Source organism: Sus scrofa, chromosome 12 (genome assembly GCF_000003025.6).
Source record: "Sus scrofa isolate TJ Tabasco breed Duroc chromosome 12, Sscrofa11.1, whole genome shotgun sequence".
NCBI lineage: Eukaryota > Metazoa > Chordata > Mammalia > Artiodactyla > Suidae > Sus > Sus scrofa.
Genome location: NC_010454.4, coordinates 13,622,163 through 13,643,680, shown reverse-complemented (window position 1 = coordinate 13,643,680; position 21,518 = coordinate 13,622,163). Strand labels below are relative to the sequence as shown.

Sequence of the window (21,518 nt, the reverse complement as noted above, 5' to 3'; positions counted from 1 at the left end):
TCTCCTGGAGCTCATGTTCTAGATCTGGAGGATAATAGGAAGCTAATACTTGAGTAGTGATTAGTGTGAGCCGGACACTGTTCTAAGTGCTTTCATATGTTACCCTATTTAATTCTTGCAACAGTCCTTTGAGGTGTCGGTTTTTATTTCCATTTTACAGATTTGGAAATCAAAGCAAATTTTTAGGCAGATAGCCTCAGGTCACAGTGCCAGGATTCAAATTCAGGCAGATCTGGCTTTAAGCCTATTCTCTTAACCGCTGTGTCATACAACTCTTTAGCTCATTCATGGCATACTAATGTTTGATACAAATAAAAATGGTAATCCTAGACCGAAATTGTTCCTAAATAAGTAAGGTTCTTTTCTTGTGGGAAAACAAAAAAAAGACCAAAACAAATGGGGAAAAAAAAGGCAGTACATAGTTCTTTGTGAATCAAAGTATATTAGTATTCTCACATAGAAAAATATATTTCTTCCTAACTTTTCATAGGTTTCACCAACTCTCTTTCTCTCTTTCCTTTCCCTTCTTTCTTTTTCTTTTTTTTTTTTTTTTTTGCTGCACCTGTGGCCAGGGATTGAACCTGAGCCACAACTGTGCCACAGCTGCAGCAATACCAGATCCTTAACCCACTTTGCTGGGCCAGGGATTGAACCCCAGCTGCCTGAGAGACAACACTGGATCTTAACCTGCTGTGCCACAGCTGGAACTCCTCTTAGTTTCTTTAGCTGAAAACGGTCACCTAAGTGGAAGGAAGTTATTTTTCTGCTGGTACTTGCGAAGAATCTCTTCTTGAATGAATCCACTGTGTGTTTATAATTCTGTTTTTCCTTTCTCCTCCACTCTGTCTTTCCTTATCTTGGGGAAACTTCCTCCTTGATTCCCCCTCTCCTCTGTTCCTTTTCCTCGCAGCTCTGCTAGCTCTTTCCAGTCCCATCAGCTACCCATGTTCTGCTGAAGGGTTCCCTTCCTTCTACTTTTGCCTTCTTGTCCGTAGCCTGCCTGTCAGCTACCCTGGACCTTAAGTTTCGGCTTTTCTAGGTTTATTCAGTGGGGCTAATAACAGGACCAGTTTTCCGTCTCTGGCCTTGGCTCTGCTCTGCCAGCTCTCAGTCCTCGTCCATGGGTAGGGATGTTTGGGAAATGGGCAGTGAGCATTCCTTATGTTTGCATCAGGATTAGGACATGGGCCTTGCTGCTTTGAAGGTGTTAGGAGGGTGTTAGGGCTTGTATACTTGTGTGTTTTTATTTGTATTTCATTTCATTTCATTTTTTGTCTCTTTAGGGCTGCACCCACGGCACATGGAGATTCCTAGGCTAGGGATTGAATTGGAGCTGTAGCCGCTGGCCTACATCACGGCTACAGCAACGCCAGATTCAAGCCTCATCTGTGACATGCACCACAGCTCACAGCAACGCTGGATCCTTAACCCACTGAGCAAGGCCAGACATTGAACCTGTGTCCTCATGGATGCTAGTCAGATTCATTTCAGCTGAGCCACGATGGGAACTCTTGTTTTTTTTTATTTTGGTAAAATATACATAAAATTTGCTATTTTAACCATTTTAGCATAAATTTATTCGCAGTGAGTATATTCAGACCGTTGTACAACCACCACCACCACTCGTCTCCAGAACTTTGTCACCTTCCCAAAGTGAAATTCTGTACCCATTTAACACTGATTTTCCATTCCCTCCTCCCTCAAGCCCTGACGAACATCATTCTATTTTCTGTTTCTGTGCATTAGAAAAGGATCCATTCATACCGTAAGTTCCTCATATAAGTGCACTCACATAGTAGTTGTCTTTTTTGTGACCGACTTACTTCACTTAGCGTGTCTTCAGGGTTCATCCATGTTGTAGCATGTAGCCGCTTTTCTTTCCTTTTTAAGGCTAAATGATATGCCATTGCATGTAAATGCCGCACTTAAAAAAATCCATTCATGTTTTAATAGACATGGGTTGCTTCCACCTTTCAGCTCTTGTGAATAATGCTGCTATGAATGTGGGTGTATACGTATCTGTTTAAGTCCTTGCTTTCAGTTCTTTTGGGAAATACCCAGAAGTGAAATTGTTGGATCATATGGTAATGCTATGTTTAATTTTCTGCAGAATTCCCTTATTATTTTCCACATTAGTAGCACCACTTCAGGCCCACAGGCAATGCACAAAGGTTTCGGTTTATCCACATTCTTGCCAACACTTATTTTCTGTTTTTTTTTTTTTTTTTTTTTTTTTTTTTTTTTTTTTAATAGCTATCCTAATAGATGTGAAATGATAATGTGTACTTGTTTTAAAGGTGTTTTATGTGGGATAATAGAATTTTAGGACCAGAATGGTATTAAGGATTTTTAACTCAGTTAGCAGTAGATAGCAAAGAATGTTCTATGCTGTAACATTTCCACTTCTTTCTCAGCTGGAGAAAGGCATTTTGGGCAGCTGTATCTCTACTGGATCTTAGGCTCAAGATGAACTATGTCTGACCCAGGGTGTACGGAATGCAGCGTCGTAAGAGATCTGCTCTTCTATTCTGCTGGGGACTCTATTTCTTATACTTCTTTACAGTTTCCAACTGTGTCTTCCTTGGTTATTGAATCTTCTCTCCAGCATCTTTAAAGGATAGGGTAATTGTATTCAAATAAACATATTTATTTAAAAAAATGAAATAAGTTAGAAATTAATGATCCCAAGATCGTTATAAACTCCCAGAGGATTAAAAAGACTATATTCAAGGAATTCCATTGTGGCACAGTGGAAACGAATCTGACTAGGAACCATGAGGTTGTGGGTTTGATCCCTGGCCTGGCTCAGTGGGTTAAGGATCTGGTGTTGCCATGAGCTGTGGTGTAGGCCGGCAGCTGCAGCTCTGATTCGACCCCTAGCCTGGGAACCTCCATATGCTGCAGGTGTGGCCCTAAAAAAAAAAAAAAAGCGTAAATTACAACTTCTGTATTAGTTTGGGTTTTGAATCACTTTTTTAAGTTAAAGAAAACTATTAAATTTATACTATGAAACCTTTAGGCTTACAGCAAAGTTGTAAGTGTTATATCATTATTTGCCTTCTCTCAATACATAGGTAGAATTTATTTTTTTTCCTGAGCCAGTAAGTTGCAGACATCTTAGCTGGCATTTCATTCATACTTCTACATGGGTCTCCTAAGGATGAGGACATTTTTCTTCGTAAATGTAATACCATTATCACACCTAAGAAAATAGTTCAGTACTGCTAACGAATGGTTATACTATCAGATATCAAGTTCGTATATAATTTTTCCTATTTGTCCCCCAAATGTATTTTATTTTTTTAGGTTATTATGTCTCTTTAGTTTCTTAACCTAGAATAGTTACCTCTTCCTCTTTTTGTTTTTCATGACGATGAAGCATGTTGCTTGTTGAAAAATTAGAAAATGCAGACGAATTAAAAAAATCTGTAATCTACCACTCAGAGATACCTAGTTTTAATTTTGGAATAATTTTAGATTTACAGAAAGTTGTAAATGTAGGTCAGAGTTCTTATATACTCTTCACCTGCCATTGTTCACATTTTACATTTTTATGGTACATTTGTCAAGTCTAAGAAACCATCATTAGAACATTAGTATTAACTAATTTGCATGTTTTATTTGGATTTCCCACAGTGCCCTTTTTCTGCTCAAAGATCTATCCAGGATCCATGTTAAATGTGGTTGTCATGTCTTACGGGCTATGACTGTTTTTCAGACTTTCCTTTTTTAAATGACAATTTTTGAAAAGTCCTGGTTCAGGTATTTCATGGAATGTCCCTCGGTTGGGGTTTGTCTGATGTTCTCCTCATAATTAGACTGGAATTAGGGTTTGGGGGAAGGAGTTAGTCACTTTTAATATTTTGTTTAATCTCTTTCTTGGCTTTTTATGTAAAATATTCAGTACATACAGATATTTTAAAAAACAGGATTAAAGACTTATTTTCTAATCTGCTTGGTTTTACTTAAAAAGGGAGATTGCATTGGAGATATTTTGTAACCTGTTTTTGTTACTTTACATCTTTCTGATAACCCTTATTCTTAACAGTTTCTGTAGGACACTGTTCTGAGTTTCAAACGTCTGACTTGAAAATGTAGTTTGAGAACATAGACTGCCAGTAAATTGAAGATAGTCTTTAAGAGGATGGATGATGGTGGTTGTTAAGGTGGTACCTTTTGTTTTAATTATACAGTTGACTCTTTTATATTGATTTATGGTTGTTGTTGGTTTTTTGTTTTTTTTTTTGTCTTTTGTCTTTTTAGGGCCACACCTGCGGCATATGGAGGTTCCCAGGCTATCGGTCTAATCAGAGCTGTTGCTGCCAGCCTGCATCACAACTACAGCAATGCCAGATCCTAGCTGCATCTGTGACCTGCACCACAGCTCACGGCAATGCCAGATCCTTAACCCACTGAATGAGGCCGGGGATCAAATCCAAAACCTCATGGTTCCTAGTTGGATTCGTTTCCGCTTCGCCAGGACGGGAACTCCATGATTTATGTTTTATTTATAAAGCTCAAATGATTTGGATTATGTTATGTTTACAAGGCTACATGGAAAATCTGAAAAGGAAAAGTGAAGAAATACAAATGATAGAAGGAGTTCCTGTGTGGTGTAGTGGGTTAAGGATTTGGCGTTGCACAGCTATAGTGTAGGTTACAGCTGCAACTTGGATTCAGTCCCTGGCCTGGGAACTTCCCTATGCCATGGGTGTAGCCTCCTCCACCAAAAGAAACAAATTATAGAAAATGTTTATATTAATAAAATTTTCTTGGCAAGCAACAATCTTTTCTCGAAGTCAGGCTTTTAGTATAATTTGCTTGCTTATAAATATGGGTTTTGTTTTTTTTTTGTTTTTTCATGTCTTTATTGATGGGTAAGCATATTAAGTGATTTGGGAGAAGGCTTAAAGTCTTTAAGAATTTGGAATTACTGATCCAGAATTACTGACAATTCTCAAAAATGGGTCAGGAAAAATCAAAGTAATAGATGAAGAAAAATGTCAATTTTAGCTTGATATAACTTTTCCTAAATTTAGCTTTTTTTTAAAAAAAATTCAAGTTGCTAAAACAGATGGTAGAAGGCCCATCAGGATATCTTATGTATTTTAAACATTTTACTTTGCTATATTGAATTCCATTCATTCTGGAATTGAGAATTTACCTCTATATGAAAGAGATTATTCAAAATAGAATATGATTGATGATCTTAGTTTTCAGTTTTCTTCTCAATAGGCGTAGTCTCTTTTCTATGCTTCTTGCATACTCAGTAATTTTATAAGTTTTAGAGAAAAATGCAATTCTGGCTGAATATTAAGCACAGTACAATAAATAAAGCTTTTTCACTTTGCAGAATATTTTGCCTGTGTATCCCATAGATCCTTCACAGATTCCAGTTTTGGTTAAAAGCAATTACATTTAAAGAGAATATAACATCCTTCTCTATGACATTGGCATTCGAATGAGAAATGGATTTGGCTCCGGACAGTTCTTGGAATGCTTGGTATTTAGGTTATTTTAGGTCAACTGTTTTGGAAATTCAATTAAAGTATTTATTGAATGGTTTTAGTGAATGGAATGGTTGCCATGGGGATATAGTTGATGTAAAACATGACTTCTTTTTATAAGGTAGTTGCGTTGGGTGGATAAGGCATCTCCCATGATGTATTTAATCCAAGATAATGGATGAGTAAGAGGCAAATCATTCTATAGAAAGTAATTCTGGTTTGGGGAGGAGCATTCTTAGGGAAACAGGCCTTGGAGGGATCATTTACAGCTGGATGGGATTTAGGTCCAAAGGGAGGAGGGGAAGGATCTTTGGGTAGAGGGAAGGGCATGTCAGAAACTTAAGAGGCCTGGCTGTCCTGGGGCCTGTGTAGGGAGGGGTGGTGGGAACGTACGATTATAACCAGACCATGGGTGGTCTGAATATTTGGTAATGAGCTTGGACATTATTTTATAGGCATTTCAGAAGCACTCTGCCATCTCTAGAGTGATTCCTAACTTTTTTCCTCCCTGAGGAAACATGGCACACTTTGACCAGCTGCAGGGTCTCCCCACAGCTGTGCTGCCCAGTGCGGGAAGGGGGCAGGCTCTGCCATGATTCCCGGACTTCTTAGGGGACATCATGCGGGCTTTTCTTTCTTTTGTCACAATATATTTACTTTCTAGGATAGTCTTATTTTCAGGATAATAATTGGGTTTCCACAGGAAAAATAAAAATGTATGAGGCAGATTAAAAGCAAATTACTGACTTAAAAAATGAATCTCTGATTTTTTCCTAGGAGGCCTTTTGTTTCAATTTTTAGGTTAGTTATGTAAAGAAACATATTTTTCTTAGGTTTTCATATGATTTTATTGTTTACATCATTTAATAATTCAAGGTAACTTGGGGTCTAAGGAGGAACTAATGATGGATGTTAGTGATTTCTGTTCAAGTGGATGGTGGTAAGGTTTAGCTCAACTCATCAGTCTTCTAAAACCTTTCCAAATGCCATCTGATTCATGCTATCCACGTTAATTATGATACAGGTAATTTTCTTTTCTAATGGAGACAAATATGAAAGAGAGAGCAATCATCTTCACTTTAGATTGAAGAAATTTATTTACTACTGTTGGCTCCTACTATTGGATCACTATTTATTTTTGTTTTTTGAAGTCTGTCTTGAATCAAACAAGATTTAAGTTTTTAGAAATAGAAGAGGACTGTGGCTAAATTAATGAGAAAAAAATAATTTAAGGGCAATAACTGATTTAAAAAAACGTGAAAGTACATTTCATGACATGATTTCAGGGTAGTCTGGTGGTTATCCCTATGCTGTTGCAGAAGAAAGTCCGCAGTGGGACGAAAATGATGCTTATAAATCACCACCCTTCTTACCATCTGTTACTGGACATGACTTAGTGCAGGCCAGTCTGCCTACCACTTCTGTGGTATACCATTGATTTCATTTTTCTTCCAGTATTCACTTGTGGTCCTGGACCAATTATCTAGGTATAATGGGATTCCTTACAATGTCTTACATTTTGTACCTAGTGAACTCAGTGATGGTTCTGTTTGGAAACATTCTTGCTGAGGCTCCATTCATGCCTCTAAAAACCTACATTTATAGGAAGGAAAATGTATACCCTTTCCATTTATTAATAACAAACATATCCTTCTTTATCTTCTTTTCAGTTTTTATATCCATGTCCATTGTGACATTCAGATTCTTATTTTTTAAATAATTAAAAATTTTAATTCTTAAAATTACCATACAGTAGAACTGACTTTTTTCTTTTGGTATACAGTTCTGCTAGTTTAGTACACATGTCATTTTTGTAACCATCACCATAATCAGAATACAGAATAATATTATTCCCCCCAGATTCTCTTGTGCTATCTTTTTGTAGTTAATGTTCCCCATCCTATACCCCCTTCAACCACTCATCTTTTCTCCATCCCTATGGTTTTGTCTTTTTGAGAATGTCATATAAATGGAATCATGAAATATGTAAGTTTTGAGACTGGGTTCTTTTACTCAGTCTTTGAGATTCATCTAAATTTTTGCATGTATTGAAAGTTTATTCCTTTTTATTACTGAGTAGTTTTCCACTGTCACTCATTGAAGGACATTTGGGTTGTTTCCATTTTTTAACAGTTATGGAGAACTGTTATGAACATTTGGGTACCGTCTTTTTGCAAACATAGTTTTCATTTTTCTAGGGTAAGCTATCTGGGGAGAGGGGATTACTGGGTGATACAGTGAGTATTTTTAACTTTATGAGAAACTATCAACCCTTTTTCCAGAATGGCTGTACCATTTTTATATTCCCACCAGCAGTACATGAGAGTTCTAGCTATTCTCCATCACTGCTATCAGTGGTTTTTTTTTTTTTTTTGGCCACCTTTTGGCATATGGAGTTCAGGGATCAGATCCAAGTCGCAGTTGTGACCTTTGCTGCAACTTTGGACCCTTAACCCACTGTGCCTCGTTGTGGGTAGAACCTATGTCCCAGGGCTCCAGAGATGCTGCTCATTTCGTTGTGTCACAGCGGGAACTCTGATAATCAGTATTTTTAATTTAGCCATTCTAATAGGTATGTAGTAGTATCAGGTCATGGTTTTAATTGGCATTTCTCTGATGATTAATGCCATTGAATGTCTTTTCATGAGTTTATTTGCCATCGTTATATCCTCTTAGTGGAGTGTCTGTTGAAATCTCTTGCCCAGCTTCTAAATGGGTTGTTTTCTTACTGTTGAGTTTTGAAAATTCTTTATACATCTGGATACAAATTTCTTTTTTTCCAGATATGGGATTTGTAAGTGTTTTTCTCTTAGTCTGTAGCTTATCTTTTCATTCTTTAAATAGTGTCTTTCAAAGAGCAAAAATGTTTAATTTTGAGAAAGTCCAATTCATAAATTTTTCTTTTTTTTGTATTATACTGTGATGGATAGATTTTTCTATTCTATAAAAGTGGTGAAAAATAACAGTGATGGAATGTTCTCAAAAGTTGACTTTTGTGGAAGATGCAAATGTTATTTTCTGGAAAGGTGGTAATTAATATACTCCTTAGTCTTGGGAACATCTAGGACTTTTGCTTAACCAAAAGATGTGATTGGTTTAGGTTTTTGAGGGTTTTCACATTTTTTTTTTAAATGGTAATCACTAATGTGGCTAAATATGTATACTTTCATAATGCAGAATTATGTAGGAATTAGTCTTTATGACTATTCCAGAGTTAAAAGAGTAGTATTTTACATTGACATTTGAGCTTTTAGGAGCGCTTGAGTTTGAGTCTCTGTTCCACTGGAACAGCATTAGAACTCTGATTATAGCTCCAGAATCAGTGTCATGGCTCAAAACATGAGCTGCATCAGATTGTCTGCATTTGTATCAGGCCTCTTATTTCTAGTAACTGTTGGTGAGTAACTTCTTTGTGCCTCAGTTTCCTTACCTGTAAATGGGAAAGATGTTGTTAACATCTACCTTATAAGGTCATTATGAAGATTCAGTTAGATTACATAATATATAGTCACTTCAGCAGCATCTGGCACACAGTAAATATTCAGCAAATGGCTCTTATTGTTATTATTTTTATTATTATTGCTTTATGATAAAATTGTTTAAACAAATGTTTTGGAATATTTTCAAGAAGCAGAGTAACTAAATATCACACATATTAAGTCATTTCTCTCCCATGCCATTTTTTTCCCTTTTACACTTGTTTTTATTAATCAATAACTGTGACCAATGTTATTAATAATCATGTGTATGTACATTGTTTTGCAACTATCAGTTTGTTTTTCACATCTTGTGAGGTCCTAATCAGATATACACATATATATCAATTAGCTTCAAGTGTCTGAAATAGCAACCTAAACTGGCTTGAGCTACAAAGAAATTTGAATTAGGCTCACCTAAGTGCAAAGTCCTGGCACAGCTAGCTGGATTCAGGGCTAAAGTGAGGTCATCAGAACTCAGGTTCTCCCACTTAATCACCTCTGCCTCTTCCAGTGTGGACTTCAGTTGTAGGCACTGTATGTTAGAAAAATGGCTACAGTGTATTCAACCCCTGTGTGGCCTCTCACATTTTAGATTCATCAGGAAAGGGCACCTATCTCTTTCCCAGAAGCCTCAGCAAATCTCATGATGTCTCATTGGCTCTTATGGAGTCACATGTCTGACCTTGAGCCAATCCCTGTTTGGGGCTATGAGGCTCGGATTGGCCAGTTCTGGTCACGTGCCACACTTGGGTCTGTGGTGGAGTCAGCTCCTCAGGAACACCAGGACTGAGGGGAAGAGGTGAATACTCAGAGGGAAATTGTGGGCTTTTATTACCAGAAAAAGGAATGGATACTGGGTGGCCAAACAGCTAATGTGATACTAGTCTCTTGTATAGATTAGTAACAGATCACAGGAGTTCATGAATTTGGATTAGAATCTTGGTTTCTGATTTCAGCTTTTTTTGTCTGTGAGGTTATATCCTTCTAGTCTGTGCTCCCCTCAGGGGTAAGAGTTTGCAGAAAGTTATAGTGTTTTATATCCTTCGAAAAGTGAAAGTTGGATAATTTTTAACAGGAAAAGAAAGAATTGAGGCAGATAGGGGTGGACCTCACAGTGGGTGGATGTGGTGCTTCTCCTACCCTGGTGTGATTTATGTGACTCAGCTCCATTCTCTGGGCCTTTCTGTCCCCATGGGAGAGGCTCTTACAAGACCCAGCTTGGTCAGCATCTGTCCTTGGATCAGGCTATGCTGGCCACGTGGCAGAATCTCATGCTATAGATACGGATGTATCTATGTATCCTTGACAAGAAGGTCGGCTACATGGGGAGGTGTATCTGGGAGCTGGCCTAGTACACAAGTGGTGCTGGATCTCTCTGTGGGTTTTCTGTAGTCCATTATAGTGTGGCTTGAGATATTGTCTCACTTTGACTTTGACCGCCAGTTTTGTTTTGTGTTTGCGAAAACACTTCCTCAGGAGTCTGTGTAGCAAGGTCATGCTGTTTTTCATGTTTCTGAAAAATCAGAGAAAACAATTACCATGGAATTCCCTTCGTGGCTCAATGGTTAGTGAACCCGCTAGGATCCATGAGGATGTGGGTTCTATCCCTGGCCTCCCTCATTGGGTTAAGGATCTGGTGTTGCTGTGAGCTGTGGTGTAGGTTGGCAGCTGTAGCTCTGATTCGACCCCTACCCTGGGAACTTCCATGTGCCACATGTGCGGCCCTAAAATGACCCAAAAAAACCCCCAAAAAACCAAACCCCAAAAGCAATTACCAGAGACTTGCCTTGCATGGAGATCCACACTACAGCACACTACCTCTGTCGAGCTTCAGGTAGCCCTCAGTTAGAAAGGAATTATCCGGACCTGATTAATTAATTTCACAGAGGTAATTGTGGTAGACATCTGCATGTCTGCTTCCGAGGTAGGCCCCTGAGCTTATGAATCAGAGATATTAACTCTTCAAATTAAGTCATTTCCCCCCATAGCTACTGAAAATGAATAGGTCTGTCTGTAGTCTCTCCTTGTTTTTTTTTTTTTTTTTTTCCCGTCTTTTTGCTTTTTAGGGCTGTACTGGCGGCATATGGAGGTTCTCAGACTAGGGGTCGAATCGGAGCTGTAGCCGCCAGCTTACGCCACAGCCACAGCAACGCAGGATCTGAGCCGCATCTGTGAGCTACACCACAGCTCATGGCAACGCCGGATCCCTAACCCACTGAACAAGGCCAGGGATCAAACCCACAATCTCATGGTTCCTAGTTGGATTTGTTTCCGCTGTGTCACTACGGGAACTCTTCTCCTTGTAGCGCTTAGATTGTCTTTGTTAGCAACATAAAAATGCATGTATTTCTCCGATGGCTATTGGAAATCATAATCATTATTATGATTGCATAATCATAATCATTATTTAAAAAATTTTTTTAATTTTTTGTCTTTTTCTTTTTAGGGCTGCACTTGTGGCATATGGAAGTTCCTGGACCAGGGGTTGAATTGGAGCTGCATGAAGTCCATGCCATAGCCACAGCAGTGCCAGGTCTGAGCCATGTCTGCAACACCAGATCCCTAACCCACTGAGCCAAGGATCAGACCTGCGTCCTCATGGATACTAGTCAGATTCACTTCCCCTGAGCCACAATGGGAACTCCCAAAGTAGAACATTCTAATGAAACCTTTCTTAAACTGGAATGGTGTAAAGTGAACAGTCAGTGGCCGTGGGACTGATGCACATCCATCCTGCTAGTGGATGCATAGAATAGATCGAGCACAGATGCTCACAGACACAGTTCAAAGCCATGTCAGCCTGAGGCTGAGATGCCGAGTATGGTTCCTGGGGAAGGAGCGTGGCGGGGCCGCTTTTGCTCCTGGAGTGAGAATTGCCGCTATAAGGGCTGCATCAAAATATATGCTGAATGCTATTTTTGCTTTTCCCTGCTTTTCTATAAAAGTGGAAATCCTCATTGTATTTCTTTTCTTTCCCTTTTATTATTTTTTTAAATGGATGCATTTGTGGCCTATGAAAGTTCCTGGGCTAGGAGTTGAATTTGAGCCACATCTGTGATCTTTGCTGCAGCTCGCGGCAATGCTGGATATTTAACCCACTGAGCAAGTCCAGGGATCGAACCTGTGTCTTTATGGACACTATGTCAAGTTCTTAACCTGCTGAGTAGCAACAGGAGCTCCACTTTGGATTTCTTTCAGTTAGGAAAATAGGTACTGATACAGGTTCTTCCTATGAGTGAGGTGGCATAAGTCGAACTTTGGAAAAGCGGGGGAGACCTGTGCCTTGGAGCTCTTTGGTAAAGTGGAAGATGGGGTAGAGAGAGAGTGAGGTGGGAGCAGGCGAGAAAAGCAGTCTCTGTCTCCACAGATGGGAACAAGAGGTCTGTGGGAGGGATCTTCCGAAGCAGTGTTGTGGCTGTCAGGTCAGAAGATTTTAGGTCTTCTCTGCCGAAGTCTTCTGCTCTCTGCAGGAGAGAGTCATCCCAGGAGAGGCTGCGCTTGAATTCTCTGTTATCTCTTACTTGGACTGCTTGGTGGCCTCTTATTAATGGCAATGCCCGCTTCTCATCAGTTCCTCACAGGCTTCTATATGATAGGGTCCTTCTTTATGTAAACACTTTCCTTCTTGCTCCATTGCTGTTGGATAGAGCCCTCGCTTCTGTGGCATTTGAGGTCCTTCACGGCTCCTCTCCCTCCTCTGACACACCTGAAGTCTGTCATGTGCTTTCTCCCCTCTTGGTGGTTTCTTTTGCACTCCTCTCTCTGAAAAGCTCCCATATGCTCTCATCTCTGCACAGTGAACGTGTGTTTTTGGGAGGCCAGCTCATGCCTTGTAGCAGATGGAGTATCTTTCTTGTAATTGTTCACTTGTGCTTTGCCTCTCTTTTAAAATCTGTGTTTCTTGAAAGCAGTGATGACATGTTCTATCTTTGAGTTTAGTGCTGCTAACACACGGCTTGGCCTCAAGAAAAGTTTGGTGAATTGAATTAATAGGCAGTTTGGACTTGCGCTTTAGCTGATTTTTTATTTTATTTTAATTGTTTTTTTTGGTGTGTTTAGGGCTGCACCTGCGGCATATGGAGGTTCCCAGGCTAGGGGTTGAATCGGAGCTGTAGCCACTGATCTACACCAGAGCCACAGCAACTCGGGATCTGAGCCGCATCTGCGACCTACACCACAGCTCACGGCAACACCGAATCCTTAACCCACTGAGTGAGGCCGGGGATCAAACCTACAACCTCATGGTTCCTAGTTGGATTCATTAACCCCTGAGCCACGATGGGAACTCCTGGTTTTTTATATTGGTGGGAAAAAATTTTATGTACTATGGACTTGATTCTCTAAAGAATCAAGTTAGAATTGATTGTTGTATACCTATAAATGTAATAAAATTCATTAAGTAATTAAAACAAATAAATAAATACCCCCCCCAAAGAATTGTAAGCCTGAAAATAGGAGGTTTGGATAGGAAACCTTCTAATTTAAAAAAAGGGAAGGCTTCATGGCTTGTTACATGTTGTAATATTTAGAGTCATGTTTCATTTATACAGTTGCCTTTTTATAAATTTCATGTATTGTTGGTATGATCCTGACTTATGGTTGACATTTACTTGGGTTTTAGTAAAGACTTCCTAAAATATAAAAGAGAAGTATAGGTTTTGTAGCATTAGTAGCTGTCACTCAGCTGTGACCTTGATCCAAAGAGTGGTTGAGAGTAACTCTTCAGATAGATAATTAAGCTAGCTGAGATAGGACTGGGGCTAGAATATATAATTAATAAGTTTTAAAAACCTTCTCCTTCTTTCTCCCTGGTTCTAGGATTTTTGTCCCTGAGTCATGGAAGACAGAAGAGCTGAGAAGTCATGTGAACAAGCATGTGAATCACTTAAGAGGCAGGACTATGAAATGGCCCTCAAGCACTGCACAGAGGCCCTCCTTTCTCTTGGCCAGTACTCCATGGCCGACTGTACAGGGCCATGTCCACTGGAGATAGAAAGCATCAAAATCGAGAGTCTTCTTTACAGAATTGCCTCATTTTTGCAACTGGTGAGTAAAACACTGTCAAAAAGCCAATGCTGAACCACGTAAAATGGCCTTTTTCATTGAGTGAGGACTTGTGCTCATCTCTCCCTCTACAAATCAGCAAATTCTGGGCCGAGGAGATCAGCGAAGTGGCTAGTGATGGCTGAATGTCTTTGGCAAGCATCTGTGTTTTTAAGCCTTGAAAGTCTCTCTCTTATAGCATTTTGGATTATTCACTCATTCAGCAAATATGTATTGGAGGCATATGTGGTGGATGTTCTAGGTATTTGGTATACGTTCCCGAAAAAGAAAGAGATCTCTCCTTCTTAGAAGTTTTTCTAGTAGGGGGACAGACAATAAACAGTAGGCATTATAAATAAGTAAACACTTTAGATTGTTAGAAGGTAACAGTCTGCATGAAAAAAAGTAGAATGGGGCTTACTGGGGTTAGGGATAGGATTGCAGTATTAAATTGGGTAGTCAAGGTAGGCTTCACGATGAGATGATCCAAGGAGGTAAGGGAGTGAGCCATGTCGAAATCTGGAGGAAGAGCGTTACAGGCAGATGGAACGGTCAGTGCAAGGTTCCTAAAGTAGAAGCATGCCTGCCACGTTGGAGGAACAGCTAGGAGGCCAGCATGCTGGAGTAAAGTGCACTGGGGGAGAGGGTGACAAGGCTAGGTCCCCTGGGGCCCTCCAGGTTCCTGTAAGGACTGGTGTCTCTTCTGCTTGAGGTGGGGAGCTATTATGGGATTTTGAGCAGAGGATGGCAGGATTTGACTTACTGGGAATTATTTGGCCTTTGTGTTGTGAATAGACTATAAGCAAAAGGGGTAAGAATAGATGCAGGGAGACTAGTTTGGAAGCTGTTGGAATAATCTAGGCTAGAGATGAAGTGGCTCAGACCAAAATGATAGCACTGGTGATGGTAGGAAGTGGTTTGGTTCTGGTTATAATTTGAAGGTAAACCTAAGGGGATTTCCTAATGCATTAAGGGCAGGGAATGAGAGCGAGAGAGCCGTCACAGTTTACTGACTTCAGCCTCTTTTGGTCTGAGCAATTGGAAGGGTGGTGTCTCCTTCCACTGAGATGAGAGGGCTGTAGATGGGGAGCAGGTTTTGTGGGAAAGAGTTCATTTTGGACATACTGAGTTTGAGATGTCTTTTAGATATCCAGCTGGAGATGGTGAGTAAGCAGCTGGATCTGCAGGTATGGAGTTTGGGAGAGCGATCTTGGCCGAAGATATTCATTTAAGAGTCTGTGGTTTCTAGGTGACACATAGAGAAAGTCTTATGCCTGGGTCAGATCCCCAGGGGAACGAGTGTGGACAGAGAAGAGGCGAGGCCTGAGCACTTAGTGTTGTGGCACTAGTATTGAGAGGTTAGGGGAAGAAGCAAAGCATCCTGAAGAGCAAGCCATGAGTTTAAAGGAAACTAAGAGAATAAGATGTCCTGGGAGCCAAAGGACGGAAGCCTATCCAAGCGAGAGAATGTTCTGCAGTGTCAGTTGCTGTGAAGAGAGTCTTGAGATTGGAGAATTGACTGAGAAATGACAGTATATCTAAAAGGACACATGTACCTGTATCTTAGTGGATTCACCGGCGGGCCCTGCTGACCTCCATGAGAGAAGCTTCCATGGAGCGGCAGGTGAAAGCCTGAAAAGGGGATTTAAGAGAAAATCAAAAGGAAGGAATTTAAATACATGATACAGATGATTCCTGAGTTTTGTCCCATTGAGGCACCAAGAAAATGGAATGGTAGCTGGTGGGAGAAGTGAAGTCAAAAGAAGGATTTTTGTAGATGCGAGAACTAAGAGCATGTGTGCCTATGGGACCGAACAAATAGAAAAGGAAAAATGAATGACATAGGCGAGATAGAAGAGGCTTGCTGAAGCAGTGTTCTTGAGAAGACCGTGGGGCAGATCTGCATGGGTGGCAGGATGGGCTTTTGAAAGAAACAGGGCGGTTTACCTGGTAGCAGGTAGAGGGCAGAGAATGGGCTGGGAGGCGGGCGGACAGAGTGGGGACCATCTGTGGAAATGCTCTTCTCAGGTCTTCCGTTTACTCAGGAGAGTCATCAGCTGAGTGTAAGATGGGGGAGGAGACTCCTGGTGACTTGAGGTTAGAGAAGGGGAGGGCGAGGAGTGTGAGCAAACGGCCGGGGAAGTGGGCTCTGAGCTTCGTTTGCAGAGTAGAGTGTCGTCCTCAGCACATGAGGTAGCTTTGCTCTGGGAATCTTCAATTTGCAGGCTTAAGGATTACACTTTGAAACAAGCCTGAACTTTTTGATCAAATAAATCTGTTTTAAGCAGTCCTTGCACTACTTAATTTTATCTTGTGTCTTCTATTTTGCAGAAAAACTATGGGCAAGCTGATGAAGACTGTAGGCATGGTATGTTTAAAAACAGGATTGTTTTCCCCTTTGAAGATTTTGGAGTATTTACTTGAGCAGTGTTCAAGATTTGCTTTTTTTCATACGCTGATTTCAAGTGATTATACTTAAAAACCCCACCTTACAGTGGCGAGCAGTGACCAGTTTGGATGACGATTTCCTGCTACAATGAGTGTGCACGGGAACATCGTTCCTAGTCACAGGTGTCGTCACTGTGTCACTGCCTTGGGAAAGTCGGTCATGCTCTTTTAAAGTTGGTGTGTTTTCAGTCCATAAAGGGTTGTATTTTAAGAACTATAACATATAACACACATCGATTACAATGTTAAGCTTGGATAAATTGAAAAGCTGGGCCTCTGTCTCCTAAAATGTTTGTTTCCCCTTCATTAGAAGGTTTCCCTTAGAGAGAAGACTGACTGAGAATGCTCTTTAGTGCTTTTTTCTGTTTTCTTTTGGGCAGGAAATTGATGAATAAGAATCCCCTTCTCTGGGTTTCATAGACTAGGAATCCTTTTCCTCATGACTGCTGCCAGTTCACGAGAATGAATCTAGGCGTGAGTGGGAGAAGGGTTCAGTGGACGTTCTCACACACTCTTGATGGGAGTTTTGCGCAGCTCAGTGATTTGGATAATATATTGTTTCAATTATCCAAGAAGGGAGAGAGGGCTGATGTGTTTTTAACATAAGTTCGTTTTTTTCCCCCATTTACTCCTTTGTGTCAAAACTTTTTAAAGTATTGGCTATTTTTGTTGTAAACGTTACAAACTACCTTACCCACGACTCCTGTGGGATATTGAACATAATCTAACCATTCGTTAAAGTTCAGCAACCTCTTTGAGGGAGTTTCTGTTGTGGCTCAGCGTTGATGAACCCGACTATTATCCATGAGGATGTGGGTTTGATCCCTGGCCTTGTCAGTGGGTTAAGGATCTGGCATTGCTGAGAGCTGCAGTTTAGGTTGCAGAAGTGGCTCGGATCCCATGTTGTCATGGCTGTGGTGTAGGCCAGCAGCTGCAGCTCTGATTCGACCCCTAGCCTGGGACCTTCCATATGCCACAGGTGCAGCCTTAAAAAGCAAAAAAAAGGGAGTTCCCGTCGTGGCGCAGTGGTTAACGAATCCGACTAGGAACCATGAGGTTGTGGGTTCGATCCCTGCCCTTGCTCAGTGGGTTAACGATCCGGCGTTGCCGTGAGCTGTGGTGTAGGTCGCAGACGCGGCTCGGATCCTGCGTTGCTGTGGCTCTGGCGTAGGCTGGTGGCTACAGCTCCAATTGGACCCCTAGCCTGGGAACCTCCATATGCCGCGGGAGCGGCCCAAGAAATAGCAACAACAGCAACAACAACAACAACAACAACAACAACAACAACAAAAAAAAAAGGCTTCAGCAACCCCTTTGTAATCCTTATATAATAGTCTTGTTGGGAGTTAATTGGCATTTGAGAGATACCAGTTTTTTAATGATCTAACATTAAAAAAATCTTTACTATCTATGGACGTTTAAAAGTTACCAACAAGCCAGATAATAGTAAGTCAAAAAATATAGAGGATTATGAAGAAGGGACTCACTTCCCCTCCTCCTCCATCTGAAGAAGTCATGTTATTAGTTTGTTGCATCTTCTTTACCTTTTTCTATAGTGATAAACACAAAAGCATATAGCACATAGATACAGTTTTCCCTTAAAAAATAAAAAAGAATTATTTGGTGTTCCCGTTGTGCCAAATCTGACTAGTATCCATGAGGATGCAGGTTTGATTCCTGGTCTCACTCAGTGGGTTAAGGATCTGGTGTGTGCCGTGAGCTGCAGTGTGGGTTGCAGACCCAGCTCTGATTCTGGGTTGCTGTGGCTGTGACGTAGGCCAGTGGCTACAGCTCCGATTCAGCCCCTAGCCTGTGTACCTCCATATGCCGCTGGTTCAGCCCTAAAAAGACAAAAAAAAAAAAGAAAATTATATGGTCATACTAAAGCTGATTGCTTCCTTCTGTACCTGTAGATCATAGATATCTAAGTTAATAATACATCACCTCTAATTCCTGCTTAATATTTCTATAGTATAGATGTGCCATAATTTATTCAACTGTTCCCATTTTGGTGGGCATTCATGTGGTTCCGGTTTTCTAGTTTGTCATAATTCGTCCTGTAGTAAACATATTCTTTCTTACTCTTGTCTTTGTTTCTGTATGATAGTCCTAAAAGTTGGATATCTGGGTTAAGGAGGTTTAAAAGGTGATGTCTAGGTTAAATATACTTATTTTAATAGGCACTGTCAGATTGGTTTCAGATACACTCTGCCGTCAGTAACACGTGAGCATGTTTATTCCCTGTGATCTCACTAACACTGGAACCGCTCAGTCTTGGCATTTTGACACCTCATGTGTGAGAAATAGCCCTCTTCTTGAGTTTTCACTTCCTTGAGTACCAGTGCAGCGGGTGTTTTTCCTTTGGAGACATACCGAGTCCCAGAAGATTACAGATTTATGAAAAGTCATAGGAGAGTAAGTGCACTTGGTGAAGGAAAAAATGGAAAAATGTTGCATTTTTCTGTTGAAAAAAATGTTGCATTTTTACTTAGCATTTTAAAGTTAGATCCTATTTTACAACTGCTGAATTATCAAAATGAAAATCTAACCAGGAAGCCTTAGAGATAAAGGATAGGTCTCTTACCTGCATTGTGATCATAGTAACACAAATGTGTATGTATATGCAAACTCACCAGGTTGTATACATTAATTATATGCAGTTTTTATATACTGATTATGCCTCTGTTATATGGGGAGAAAAGTTTAACCAATGTCTAAGATAAGGTTGTAATGAAATGCGTGTATGCTTGTGGTGGTGGTAGAGTATGAAGCAGACTACAACTTGGTAATACGTTCATACCATTGACCCACTAATCTCATTTCTGGGGTACTGTCCCAAGTCAATATTCCAAAAGAAGGAAAAAATTGTATGTGGAATGGTGTTCATGGCAGTGCTGTGTGGAAAAGTGAAAAATTGGTTAGCTTGCAGTAAGGATTCATTTATTACATTCTGTGCATTCCTTGATACCATTTATTTGATAACTAAGAACATGGAAATGCTTTTTTAAATGTATATAAAGTTGTGCATTGGAGATAGACATTTGGGAATATTGGCCAAGTTTTTGTGTACGTATTAGTTGGTAGAGTTCTGCTTTTATATTACATGTGATTTTTTTCCTTTTCACCTTTTGGTAACTCGTTCTATTAAACTGAAGTATAGTTGGTTTACAGTGTCACATTAGTTCAGGTGTACAGAAAGGTTATTTTTATATAAGATAAAATACCACGGTTAGGCAGTCAGTAATAAAAAGGAGGACAAGAATCTCAATCTTAGTTAATTATTATACTGGTTTGTAATGCTGGATAGGCTAAATAGCTCCTATCTTAATGGCCCCAGACCTTATGTTTGCATTTTGTATACTACAGTCTTGTCTGGGTGTCTGTTCCCTTACTGTCAGGCTATCAGTACACATTCCTTGCGACTCTTAACATGCCTCATTGCAGCTACCCTCCCCCTCTTCTCCACTTGCTGCTTCTGACCTTCCAATTTCATTTTCTCAGGCAGGGATATGAAATCATACAGGCAATCTTTGTCATGAATTAAAAACATTGAACAATTTTTTTTTTTTACTATGGAAAATTTAAAACATACAGGAAAATGGGGAAAATAATATATATAACAAACATTCATATTCTCAAAACTTAGGTTGTAACTTTTTGCCATATTTATTTCATTAATTTTTTTCTGACCTATATAAAAATAATGATACTCATTGTGATATTTACTCCTAAATACTTCAGTATACATCTCTAAAAAAATAAGGTAATTGGAGTTCCCATTGTGGCTCAGTGGATTAAGGACCCAGATTGCCTCTGTGAGGATGTGGGTTTGATCCCTGGCCTTGCTCAGTGGGTTAAAGATCCAGCGTTGCTGCAAGCTTCAGTGTAGGTCACAGATGTGGCTTGGATCTGGTATTGTCGTGGTTGTGGCATAGGCTACTGCTGCAGCTCTGATTTGACCCCTGGCCTGGGAACTTCTGTATGTTACAGGTGTGGCTGTAAAAAGAACAACAACAAAAAAGTCATGACTGTGTAACCACAAAATTATCGTTAACCTAATAAAATTGACCATAATTTCCTAATATCATCTATTTTTATTTTATTTATTTATTTTTTTTGGGCCGCACCCACAGCATATAGAGGTTCCCAGGCTAGGGGTCGAATTGAAGCTGTAGCTGCCAGCCTACACCACAGCCACAGCAATGCTGGATTCGAGCTGCATCTTCAACCTACACCACAGCACAGGGCAACACTGGATCCTTAACCAACTAAGCGAGGCCTGGGATAGAATCTGAAACCTCATGGGTCCTAGTCGGATTTGTTTCCTCTGCACCACAACGGGAACTCCTGACAAAAGATTAACAAGCCACAACAATGCAGGATCTGAGGCGTGTCTGCAGCCTACACCACAGCTCACTACAATGCCAGAGCCTTAACCCACTGAGCAAGGCCACGGATCAAATCTGCGTCCTCTTGGGTGAGCCACAACAGAAACTCCTAATATTATCTAAAACCCAATCCATAATCAGATATACCTAGCTGACCCCAAAATGTTTTTTTTTTTTTTTCCTTTTTTTGGCCACACCCGTGGCATGTGGAAGTTCTGGGCCAGGGATTGAATCCTAGCTGCAGCTGTGACCTACACCACATGGGTAAACTGGCTGGGGATTGAATTCGCTGGATCTTTAATTTCTGAGCCACAGTGGGAACACCCAAAATGTTTTTGTTTTTTCTTTTTTCTTTTTAGGCCACACCTGCAGCATATAGTAGTACCCAGGTTAGGGGTTGAATCAGCTGCAGCTGCTGGCCTGTGCCACAGCCACTGGCCTATGCCACAGCCACAGCAACATCGATCTGAGCCACATCTGTGACCTACATTACAGCTTGAGGCAATGTTGGATCCTTAACCTACTGAGTGAGGCCAGGGATCGAACCTGCCTCCTCATGAATACTAGTTGGGTTCTTAACTCACTGAGCCACAATGGGAACTACTTCCAAATTTTTTTTTAATGGATGATTTGTTTAAACCAAGAACTAATCC

General features: G+C 40.3%; 1 protein-coding gene across 8 annotated transcripts in view; it reads left to right on the top strand.

The window, feature by feature from the left end:
- Nucleotides 1-21,518, top strand: part of HELZ (helicase with zinc finger) — a 166,429-nt gene that overhangs the window by 11,299 nt on the left and 133,612 nt on the right. For all 8 annotated transcript variants that reach the window (XM_021066748.1, XM_021066745.1, XM_021066750.1 and 5 more), the window contains 2 exons: nucleotides 13,805-14,032; nucleotides 16,361-16,397. In XM_021066748.1, coding sequence (XP_020922407.1) covers nucleotides 13,823-14,032; nucleotides 16,361-16,397 — 247 coding nt within the window. In that variant the 5' untranslated portion in view covers nucleotides 13,805-13,822. The remainder of the gene's footprint in view (nucleotides 1-13,804; nucleotides 14,033-16,360; nucleotides 16,398-21,518) is intronic.